The sequence below is a fragment of the Phyllobates terribilis genome, unplaced genomic scaffold (assembly GCF_046119375.1).
Source record: "Phyllobates terribilis strain yellow unplaced genomic scaffold, ASM4611937v1 Scaffold_13__5_contigs__length_258822181, whole genome shotgun sequence".
NCBI lineage: Eukaryota > Metazoa > Chordata > Amphibia > Anura > Dendrobatidae > Phyllobates > Phyllobates terribilis.
Window position 1 is genome coordinate 70,210,372 of NW_027362773.1, and position 12,658 is coordinate 70,223,029.

The 12,658-nt window shown below is 40.5% G+C and overlaps 1 protein-coding gene across 2 annotated transcripts in view; it reads right to left on the reverse strand.

Annotated features, from left to right (window-relative positions):
- CSTF3 (cleavage stimulation factor subunit 3) overlaps nucleotides 1-12,658 on the reverse strand; it is a 119,732-nt gene that overhangs the window by 18,665 nt on the left and 88,409 nt on the right. For both annotated transcript variants that reach the window (XM_073658120.1, XM_073658121.1), the window contains 4 exons: nucleotides 5,254-5,286; nucleotides 2,972-3,069; nucleotides 1,179-1,245; nucleotides 690-724 (listed from right to left, as the gene is read on the reverse strand). In XM_073658120.1, the coding sequence (XP_073514221.1) occupies nucleotides 690-724; nucleotides 1,179-1,245; nucleotides 2,972-3,069; nucleotides 5,254-5,286 (233 nt within the window). The remainder of the gene's footprint in view (nucleotides 1-689; nucleotides 725-1,178; nucleotides 1,246-2,971; nucleotides 3,070-5,253; nucleotides 5,287-12,658) is intronic.

Below are 12,658 nucleotides of genomic sequence, written 5' to 3' on the forward strand. Positions count from 1 at the left end.
ACATGTTACAAGCAGCCCTATTGTATAAGTAGTATCACCTGGTCAACAGATTTAATTCTGCTCAATATTAAGGATAAAAAATATTAACTATAATATTGAGCAAAATGAAATTCAGCGTGTTGGTTCGGCCCTCCACAACATTTACGCTCTCGGAAAATGAACTGTGTACTCCTGCTCTATAATATCCCCACTGCCTTATCCATGAGGATGCTCCATGCATATGGCTCGGATTAACTTTCTGTATCGGACTGTGCATAGCTACAGGAGGAGTCCAATCAGCAAATGTGCATTACAGTCCCAATGATGTATATGGGAACCCGGCCAGCACAACATGAAGATGTGTAATAATTATTACAAACTTTTTATATAAATGAATTATGCACGAGAATATGAAAGGTGAAACATTGATCACGAGTCCATGTTATGGCGGCGTGTTAGAAGCTGGATTGTAACAGGATAAATAACCTCAGCCAATAATTGTTTCAATATTAGCTAAAACCCTTTGTTGTTCTAACTATGAAGGGTTTGCAGCCCTAAACCTATTAAAAAGCACCAACTAAAACACTGAAGTTAATAAGGACCACCCTGAAAGCTACCAAAGGTCCTTGATATATCTATTTTAGCTGGTATGTTGGGGTCAATGATGACTTAGCAGTGACGATTTTAGAAATCACATAGCGTATACTTACACTCCTTTCAAAAAGTTGATGTAATCAACCCATATCTGCAAATAAAGAAAAACAGTTAGTCCAACAGTAACTAAAGGGGTTTCCCATTTTCAGAAAAACCCTGTCCCTAGCAGCTGTTTGTGTAAGAAAAAACAAACAAACATTGCTTTACACATCCTCCCCTGGTCCAGTACTCTGGCTCTGCTCCCTGGGTCTGTTATTGTCTGCAGCGCTGACATCATGTTGACAATCAATGAGCTCAGCGTCTCTGCCAGAGTTGATAACAAGGGCCGCTGATTGGCTGCAGCACTGTAAACATGATGTAAGCGCTGCAGACAATAACAGAGGAGCAGTGCTGGAGCCATAATACGCTGCAGCCAGAGCGGAGGAGTATTCCATTTTTTTTGTTTTAATGAAAAACAAACTACACCTGGGAACAGGGGGATAATTGAAAATAGTTTTAATGTCCACAGACTTTTTGTTTTTGGATTAAGAACAGAAAGCAATTACCTGGTAGGACATGATTTCCATGCCAATCTTATCGAGAGCAAAGTCATAAGCCTGTGCCATTTTTTCCCTGAAAGAGAAGAAAAAGCAAGCAAAATGTTGATGATAACTGCTGCAATTTAGCCCCTTGCAAGTCTAATGATGTTCTGTACAATCACTCAATGTTTTTACTTTAAAAGCTACATGGAGAAAAAGCCGTCATATTTAAGGGTGCAGGATGTAAATCGTGTGGGAGGAAAGCACTGGATTTTGCCATGAACCCTCAACTGTATCCACAGAAAGATCCACATGCTGAGATACATGATCTACTGCCAGAGAAATTACTGCTTTTCTATTACACCTTTACAATTACACCTTTTTCATCTATAATGCAAAAGGTGAAATCAGTGGCAAAAATCCACAAAATAAAGATCATTTTGGTAAAAGTCACCTCCCACCCATTATTCCTAAGTGTGCAGACACACACACGCACATTTTGGGAACTTGAGCCTATGTTACTTTACATTTTTATGTTGAAGTCAGGATGGTTGTTTTCAAAATAGTACAGGGGCAGTATTTAATAAAAAGGGTCGTACATAAAACGATAAAATGTAGTTGTGTGGGTGGTCCTGACCATTACTTACCAAGCTGGCCAGCTCATTGCTCCATGTAGCTCTTCAACTGACCGACCAGCACAAAGGACAGATTTAGAGCTCCTGTGCCTGGCGTTGGTGTGCTGTTATACAGACACTTTCAAGTGCCATACATGCCAAAATATTCTTCGATAGAGCAGGTTATAATTTTTACAGGTGTGGAAGTAATGTGAAAAATCCCCCATATAAAATGGCCCCATCTCTGTTACCCTGCCGTGACTTTGCTCATAGAGTCCCAATCCCAAAGCAAGCACTTTGGCAAAGCCAATTACAGAGAACAGCTGTGAGAAGGGAGCAGAGATCCAGGGAGGTCACCTGGGCCTGGGCCAGTAGTAAGGACCGGAGGTGAGCTGAGAGGGTTCGGGCACGGCAGGAGACTGCAGCTAATGGCCTGGATTAGTCTTGGTGAAGAAAAGCCTTGCTGGACTAGTCCGGGTGCAGTTGCAGAAGGCGAGTGGCAGTATCTAAGTTCAATTTCCACTTTTGGATGTAACATTACATCACTGCAACACATGAATAAACTTTAAACGTGTAATGTGATCTGACGGGTTCTCTTTACAGGATCAGCATCCGCTGTGTAAGTATATAGAGGTTATCCCACCAACATCGTTAATCACCTATCCACAAAAAAGGTGATAAATATCTGAACAATATGGTTGAGACCACTGAGACCCCCACTCTCAAAAACATTAGATCCTGTGCCTCCATATGAGCAAAGTGGTAGTGTGCATGTGTGACCACTCAAGCACTATCGCACCAATAGAAGTGAATGGAGTGATGGTCACGCAAGCACCCTAGTGAGTATAGATAATGTGCAGTTTTCATAAACAGGTCTATAGTTTCAGAAAAGCAATGTTAATTGTTGCACTCCAGTCAGTCACACTAGAGATATCAAATCTACGAGTCAGACTCAAAAGTGGAGTACTTTGAAGGGTCATAATTATAAAGTTGAGAAGTTGCAATCACAGTCAGACTTGGTGTGCCCAATGGACCCTCTCCAAATTAAAAAATACAGCAGTGACGTAAGACATGTGCTAGTTGGGAGGTCTTGTTACAGACTTTGGATCGAGCCCAAAACCTTGAAATTACTGGTCTGACAGACATAGAAGACCCAAGGTCTTACCATAGGTTTACGAAACATAGAAGGACCATGATGATACTTACTTGTAACTTGGAAGCTTCCCTTTGGTCTCACGCACATAAGACACATAACATTTCCACAGATCTATGTGTAAGACTTTCATCAGACATCTCTGAAATAACTGCAGATAGAGAGAGGGTCGATGACAAAATGACTCGTCTTGGCCAAACTTAGGTTCACTTTAATGCAAGTATTAAATTGGACTATCATCTGATTCATCCTGCCCAAACCATGAGTAGCATGAATCAGAGCCAGGTTGCGTGATTGCATCCAAGTATATTTTTCTCTGATACGCTCCTGCTTTTCAAAGAACATATACTTTAATAATCCAGCTGGGGACCTTAGCCGGAGATGAGTCAACTCCAGCACCACCCCTGGCCGGCTATTCTCAGCATGGCTAAGGTCCAAAACCTAAAAAATGTATTAAAAAAAAGGCAAAATCAATATAATGTAAGAGATTTATTAAGTCATGATCACAGACAAGATAAAATACAAACACAACACACAATTAAAACCACGAAATATGACATGTAAAATGCTGATAGAAAATGCAATGCATAAATAGAATAAATCAGGAATACATTTTTTTGTTATAAAAATACCAAATGCTATGAATAAATAATCAATTATATTCAAATAAGTGCAATGTGCATGAATAAGAATGATAATATATATCCCAAAATATATAGTAAGAATTATAGTATCCAAGTGGAAAGTATATACACCATATAATGTGAGGAAAAATCCTCAAATAGTTCTTGCTAAGACCAAATGTATAAACAGCCACAATTATTGATAATAATAAATTATGATGAAGAAGCTACTGGTGCAGCAGAAAAATATAACACATACCACCAAATAAACACACTGTCGATCCCCTCACACCACTCCAACGCGCGTTCTTACATTATATTGATTTTGCCTTTTAATATATTTTTTGGGTATACTTGTTAGTCATGTGGCATTGTTTGGCCATTAAATACTTTCATACCATTGGTATTTCTTTTCTGTTTAGGTTTTCTCCGCTATGGTCCCAGGCTGGATCTTTAAAGTATAATTTTTTTCTGAAATGCCGGAGTGTTTCAGAGTAAAACATACGTGGCTGCAATTGTGCAGCTAGGATCTGTTTCATGTTACCCGCGGCTTGAGCACCATGAATCAGCAAACAGTTTACCTTTAAAATACCATAGCACCTGCTAACACAAGACTGAATAATGTTCACTGAAGAAACATGGGTCTCCTGTATACACCGTCTTATTACGAGTTACCCATTCCATTTTCCATAAGCTGTAAAGATCTGAAGTCATGTGGGATTTCAGTTTTCAAACCTATTGCTTCCTTTAAGGTTAAAATAATGAAGATTACTAAACTAAATGCTGGAGAACATGACATCAAATTGCAGTAACCAGCGGGTGTACATGCCATATGTCAGATTTATGATGCGTTGAACCCACTTTTTGTGCCTTTCTAGACATTTTTGAAAATGATCTAAAAAAAGTAGCACTTTGACAATTTTTTTATTAACTACTCGGTTAGCCATTGTATTAAAATACTTACAGATCCCTGCCTTCTTCCATTCCCAGCGTGGTTCCAGTATTTTTTGCACTGCGTGACTACAGTTCTTACTAGCGGGCTCACACAGCATCTTGTCAGAAAGCCACTTTGTAAATGTAAGTCTACGAGACTCACAACAAGACTCTCCTAGACTAACATTGAAAAAGGCAACTTAAGGTCTACGTAGACAATGCTGTGAGATGCGGCTTGTCACAACTGCAGTCACGTGGTGCACAAGAGGATCAGAACAGGTGGAAGAAGGCAGCAATTGGTAAGTTTATTAATTGCACTGTGCGTATAACAACTATGGCTATGGAGGTACATAATTACATTAGAAAATCATCTATTTTAAATTATCAAACATGTTGGCATCAGGTAAAATGTCCAACATGCCAACAGAATGAGATAACTAAATCACACAACCTCAGCCACTCTTCTAAAGATCCTTAGCGAAATTTCGTACCGTGGATAGGGTTGTGGGAGAGCCACACATGTAACCCTTTCCATTGCATAGATTTGCAATCTGAACAATACATTGATATGCTGCAGATGTCAAATTTGCAGCTCTTAACGTCTTATATCTCATGCACTGTGTTGGCACTGTAAAAACAAAGCGGATTTGCTGCATTTTCACTATGTGGATGTACAGTCAGTGCATTAATAAATATGCTCCATTGTGTATGAATACAGTATAAGCAGCTTTATGTTTAAAATACTATTGCTAAGAATGGGAAAAGCAGATCAGACTTACCTTTTCCACCTTGTCATAATTTTTTGCCTTAACCTATAGGTAAATAAAAAAGGATTATTTAATAGTACAGAATGTGTCTAATAATGAGATATACAGCAAGTCCTGAAACATTACCAAAATGACTTTGTAAAGTCATATTTACCTTCTATGTAGCCCTCCCACAGTGTCCACAGGCCTGTATTACTGCACTGTTACTGGACTGTTGCCATATGTACCAGGTCCACATCCCCTGGAGTTGCCCATTTTCTAACATCATATCTTGGCTACATTAAAGTAATTAGAATAATAATTTTGAAGGAGCTGACCAACCATGTACAGTGTATTGGGTGTTCAAATGTCCGCTACCAGCAGATGCTGATGGAAAGAAGGATTGATATGCTAGATTGTACTCCTGGCAGATAAGAGGTGTCTGACAGCAGCTTATCACCCTCTTTTTAATGAGAACACATACTGTATGTAAGTCTGCAACAGCAGGGTAAGGTTCACACATAGCGCAAATGCTGCAATGACTGTCATCAAGAAGTTGCTTAAATTTGGCATAACAATTACCGTACATTACCTATAACTGGATTTCCCTAAAAAATTGATGAAGAGACAAGAAGAAAATTGGCCCAAGAGGCTGCAAAGGGGCCTACAGCATCATTAAAGCCTCACCCCATCAATTGTTACATTTCTGACTAGTGTCAATTTATGAGGTAATTACTCTGGGACACTTCAACGGATTCCACTGATTCTGAGAATGTTTTCTCATGACATATTGTACTTCATGATAGTGATAAAATTTGTTAGATATTTTTGTGTTTATATATGAAAAAAACAGAATATTGGCGAAAATGTAGCAATTTTCAAACTTTTGTGCCCTTAAATCAGAGTGATATGTGACGCAAAATAGTTAATAAATAACATTTCCCACATGTCTACTTTACATCAGCACAATTTTTGAATTTTTTTTTGTTAGAAGTTATAAGGGTTAAAAGTTGATCAGTGATTTCTCATTTTTCCAACACAATTTACAAAACCATTTTTCTTAATGACCACAACACATTTGAAGTCACTTTGATGGGTCTATATGACAGAAAATATCCAAAAGAGACACTATTCTAAAAACTGCACCCCTCAAGGTGCTCAAAACCACATTCAAGAAGTTTATTAGCCCTTCAGGTGCTTCACAGAAATTTTTGGAATGTGGAAGAAAAAAAATGAACCCCAAAATTTGTTGGGCAATTTCTCCCGAGGACGCCGATACCCAATATGTGGGGGGAAACTACGGTTTGGGCACACTACAGGGCTCGGAAGGGAAGGAGCGCCATTTGACTTTTTGAATGCAAAATTTACTGGAATAATTAGCGGACGCCATGTTGCATTTGGAGAGCCTCTGATGTGCCTAAACAGTGAACCCCCCCCCCCCCCAAGTGACACCATTTTGGAAACTAGACCCTTTAGGTAACTTATCTAGATGTGTGGTGAGCACCTTCAACCCACAAAGGCTTCATAGAGTTTTACAACATTGATATATGAAAATGGAAAAAAATATATTTTTCCCACAAAAATGTTGTTTTAGCCCCCAATTTTTTCATTTTCACAAGGATAACAGGAGAAAATGGACCACAAAATTTGTAGCACAATTTCTCCTGAGTATGTGGTCGAAAACAACTTTTGAGGCACAGGGGAAAATTCAGAAGGGAAGGAGCGCCATATTGGAGTTCGGATTTTGCTGGACTGATTTGACGTGCCATGTCACATTGGCAGAGCCCTTGAGGTGTCAGAACAGCAGAACCCCCCATAAGAAACCTCATTTTACAAACTACACCTCTCATTGAATTCATCTAGGCGTGCAATGAGCATGTTGATACCACATGTGCCTCACAGAGTTTTATACCATTGGGCGGTGAAGAAAGAATAATTACATTTTAACCACCAAAGTTTTGTTTTAGCCCCAGATTTTAAATGTTCACACTGGAAAATGGGTAAAAATGGCACCAAAATTTGTCACACAATTTCTTCTGAATGTATATTAGGCTGTACAGTACTGCTTAGCCACACAGCGAGATTCGGGAGAGACAGAGTGCTATTTTCCTCCTGGAGCACAGATTTTCATACAATAGTTTGCAGACTCCATATACAGAGCCCCTGAGTGCTAGAAGAGCGGAATCCCCTCTCAAGTGACCCCACTTTGGAAATTATAGCCCTTTGGAACTTATCTAAAGGTGTAGTGACAATTTTGACCATGGGTGTTTTCCAGAAACAAGCAGCAGTGGATGTTGCTGAGTGAAAATTACAAACTGCCATTGTAGTGACCAGTATGTTGTAGTGACCAGTACATTATGCCCAGCTCGTGCTCCTGGAGACACGCACCTGTAAATTAGGTGGGCTCTCATTGTTACAGAAATTCCAAATATGTGGACGCTAACTGCGGTTTAGGCACACTGTGGGGCTCAGAAGAGAGGGGGGTATTTGGATGCACAGAATTTGCTTAATTTCTTTTTGGGGGGAAAGGGAAATTTCGCTTTTCCAGAGCCTTTGTGCTACCAGTAACGTGGAAGCCCCCTATATTTCCGTTAACAGATGACGGACCTGAGTTGGGACTTGATTTTTTTGTGGATTGAGTCGAAGCTTTTATTGTGATCCAAAATGTTATGTAAAATGTTCCCATTTATCCTGTGCTTTACGATGAGCAAGGCTTTCCGGGTTACCATTTAAATCTGCAAGTGACGAAATTCAGATGAAACCCCCATTCACTATAGTGAGGCAGCAGAGTTACTCTGGACTCCGTCTGGCCTCTGTTCAGCGCTGTCTTTTCAGAGGTGCACAAAACGGTGGTCGATGGCACTTTTATGCACGCCTAAAAAGACATACACTGCCGGATCACAGGGCAGACGGCGTCCACAGTGCCTCCATCTGCCTCATTATAGGGAATCTTCCGTGGGGGGTTCTGTCTGAACCACATATTTCAGAGATTTACATGGAAACCCCGGTATAAGCACACAGCGGAGTGTAAACATGCACCGAGCCTTACTACGATCTTTGGGAGGCAGAATGAACAAATTAATAAAAGGTGAAGAATTGGTTTGATTTTTTATGCCGTTTCTCATGCAGTATAAGTGATTAGACTACTTTAAAGGCACTATTTTTTTGCAAAAACTAGTTTTTGCATTTTTTTTTAGAGCTATAATTTTGCCATATTTCTGCCAACAGAGTCATGTGAGGGCTTGTTTTTTGCGGGACAAGTTGAAGTTTTTATTGGTACCATTTTTGAGCACATGACATGTTTTGATCACTTTCTATAACAATTTTTGAGAGGCAGAATAAACAAAAAACAACAATTCAGGGATTGTATTTTTTTATGCCGTCCCCATATGGTAAAATTGGTAAGGCAGCTTTATTCTTTGGGTCAGTACGATTACAGAAATATCCCATTTATATATGTTTTTTTTAGGTTTTGGTGCTTTTACACATTAAAAACTTTTTTGTAGAAAAATTAATTATTATTTTACCACTTTAATCAGAGAGCTATAACTTTATTTTTCAGTTGACAGAGCTGTATGGTAGCTTGTTTTTTGCAGGACAAGATGACGTTTTCAGCAATACCATTTTTATTTACATTCGTCTTTTTGATCGCGTTTTATTCCACTTTTTGGTCGGTGGGAAGATGATTTAAAAAAAAAAAAGGAGGCAAAAAACTATGCTTTAACAGTGTTCACTAAAGGGGTCAACTAGTGGGACAGTTTTATAGGTCGGGTCGCGGCGATACTAAATATGTGTACTTTTATTGTTTTTTTTCTCATAATATTTATTTCTGGGTACAATATATCTTTTATGTTTTTTTATTATTTTGTGATTTTTTTCAAAAATATTTTTTTTTAACTTTGTCCCACTATGGGACTTTCACTTTCTGCAGGCTGATCGCTGTTATAAGGCATAGCAATGCAGGCGCACTGCTATGCCTTAGAGCTGTCAGCCCTGCGGCCACAAGATGGTTATGTCATGCACTGTGCATGATCTAGCTACCCTGCTAGTGTCTGGATGTTGTCATGATGACATTGAGTCACCATGCAATGATCAGGACCCCGCAATGACGTTGAGGGGTCATCGATCCAAGAGCAGAGGAACTTTTGTCCCTCTGCCTGCTTGCTAAATGCTGCGATCGCAGCATTTAGGGGATTAAAGTGCCGGGTGTCAGCTGTCAGAATCAGCTGACACCCAGCGGTGATCGTGCACGCAAAGCCTCTCTGTGCGAAAAATCGCCTAGACGTATCCATACGGCCAAAGTCGGTAAGTACCAGGCCACCTGGAAATATGTATAAGTCTAAGGTCATAAATGGGTTAAAGGAGCTGCAGGAAATTCTGACAAGTACAGGTTGTGTATTGTATGTGACAGCAATCTCCCGTATTCTTCACGTCTGGCCTGTGGGGAAGGGTGGCAAGATGGAAGTCTTTTCTCACAAAGAAAAACATCCAAGCTTGGCTATGTTTTTCAAAATCTACATCAAGTCAGCCAAAATCATGTCGGAAAATGTGTTATGTTCTAATGAGACCAGGGTTAAACTTTTTGGCTCTAATTCTAAAAGCTATATTTGGCACAAAGCCAGCAATGTGCATCACCAAAAGAACACCATACCCACCGTGAAGCATGGTGGAGGCAGCATTATGCTTTGGGGCTATTTTTCGGCAGGGGGAGGGAATTATGAACCGTTCCAAATATCAGTCAGTTTTGCATCAAAATCTTCAGGCATCTGCTAAAAAAGCTGAAGATGAGTTTCACTTTTCAGCATGACTAGGACGTTAAGCATACCTCCAAAACAGCAAAATAATGCCTTCCCCAAAAGAAGGTCAAAGGTTTGGAATGGCCAAGCCAGAGCCCAGTCCTGAATCCATATTGAAAATCTGTGGGTGACCTGAGTAGAGCTGTATCCAGGAGATGCCCTTGCAATCTGACACATTTAGAGCGCTACTGCAAGGAAGAGTGGGCATTTTGATCATGTGTGTCTAGACAGTTACATAAAATGTAATTTAGTTAATTGGTACAGAAATGCTGCAGAAAATCTGAAGCATCAAAAAATACCAAATACTCATTCTGGGAACTTAGCCCAATGGACTGTTCAGATGAGTGTTTTAAACATCCGTGGTCTGCATGTAATAAATAAAAAATCACAGATCAAACTGGACCAGAATACTATATATGTATTGTTTTAATAGTTTTTTCAGCTTTATAACAGTTACATCTTATACAAGTTAGTAATGTAATTGAAGTAAAAGTGTATTCTTAGTGACCTATATATCACCCTTTGATCCTCTTTCCCTTTATATATCCTTCCTTCACCGGTTCCCCCTTCTTCCCCACTTACCTAACTTTTCCTCTTTCCTCTCATTCCTCCATTTATATATATATATTGGTTGTTTGATATATAGTGTTTTTTTTTGTTTTGTCCTTTTTTTCTCCCTTCCCTATTATTGTAAAATTTCCTCAATAAAAATAATCTGCTGAAAAAAAAAAATCACAGCATGTACTACATTGATCCACCCATTGCAAATCAATGATTGTGCAAAAAATGGATCACATACTGGTTACCATTCATATGCTATGCGTTTTTCATGGATCCATTACAGGATATTAAAAGATAGAAAACTGCAATTGACCTTTACTTATTAAATTGTTCATGTAAAAACGGCATGCCATAATGCATGTTGTACAAAACTAATATATGGATAGCACACTGATGTAAAAAAAAAAAAAAGACAAACGGATAGCACACAGATGTAGAAAACTGGACAGACTGAAAACAATATGCATGCAAAAATGTCATTTTTTTTCTGGACGAAGAACGGACAATTTTGCATACGTTCATGTGAAAACTGCCTAAGGGTTGCCAAAGTCATGTTGTCCGGGTATAAAACATTACATATGTCTGAAGAAGTATTGCAACTATTGATGGATTGGATTTCATCCACATCCAACTGCAATGATTTTATCTTAAAATATGAGTTCACCTACTGGTGATTGGTGAACACATATTTAGTAGGGATCTGAAAGAGTCGTCTCTTTTTCAGGATTGGAGCCAAATGATCCAGATCACCTAAAAAGATCAGGAATGCCAATGACTAGTGTTGAGCATTCCGATACTGTAATATCGGGTATCGGCCGATATTCGCGGTATCGGAATTCCGATACTTAATTCCGATACTTTTACAATATCGGATACCGGAATCGGAAGTTCCCATAATGCCTGCGCTCTGCAGTGTCTGTGAAGGATGACAAGTTGGATGGCAGCGCGATCCAGCCTGTCATCAGAATGCCATCCCAGCGGGGGAGAATTCTCCTGATTGTTTAAAAGCCGGCGGCTTTTAAACAATCACACAGCCCCATACTGCTTCCCCGCAGCCTCCCACCCCGATCCTCCGCTCCCCTCGCCACCTCCAATCCCAATCGTAAATTAGGACCGGGCGGGGAGCGCAGCACCAAGGAGCGAAGGACCCGGGCGGGGAAGCCGGCAGTGAAAAGACTTCACCGTCGGCTTTCCCGTTCTGTGCTGCGCTTTCCCGCCGGTTATTTCAAATGAACAGCTGAGGTATCAGGTGATGCTGATCAGCTGTTCATTTGAAGTCGCCGCGGTGCCCTCAGAGGGTTCATGTGAGTTCATGCTTGACTGCATGAACTCACATGAACTTTCCCACGGCCGCACAGGTCAGCCTCACCTCCCAGACCCGTCATGATTAGTGTGTGTGCGGGGTGTGTGTGCGCGGTGTCTGTGCGATGTTTGTGCGGGTGTGTGCAGTGTCTGTGCGATGTGTGTGTGCGATGTTTGTGCGGGTGTGTGCGGGGTGTGTGTGCGGGGTGTGTGTGCGATGTTTGTGCGGGTGTGCGCGGTGTCTGTGCGTGCAGGCAGACATAGGCCGATGTGACACTACTACTCCCATCGGCCTATGTCTGTCCCCCGTCCACTCCTGCCAGCAGGATCAGCTCGATGAGAGCAGTAGTTCCCATCAGCCTGATCCTGCTATTTAAATTGCCCTACTGTGTCCCCAATAAATGTTAAATACATGTCATTGGTGGCCAGTGGTTACCTAAAAGAAATTAGTTCATACATTACCTGTCCCCGCCGATCGCCACCTAAAATAAAGTAAAAAATAAAAAACTACACCTATACTCACCTAGACACCTAATTCCCCGAAGCCATCGATCTCCTGTAATAAAATATAAAATAATAAACCACAACCTTATCCTTACCCCTCCGTAGTAGTCCACGAGTGTCCCACGAAGATCTCCAGTTCAGAGCAGCCACATAGAATGTGACCGCTCTGAACCGCTGCCGCCGCTAGAATGACGGGGCCGTAAGGGTTCACCGGAGTTCAGGCAGCGCTGCTCCGGTTAGCTCCTTTACGGCCCTGCTGTATCGTGAGAAATTCC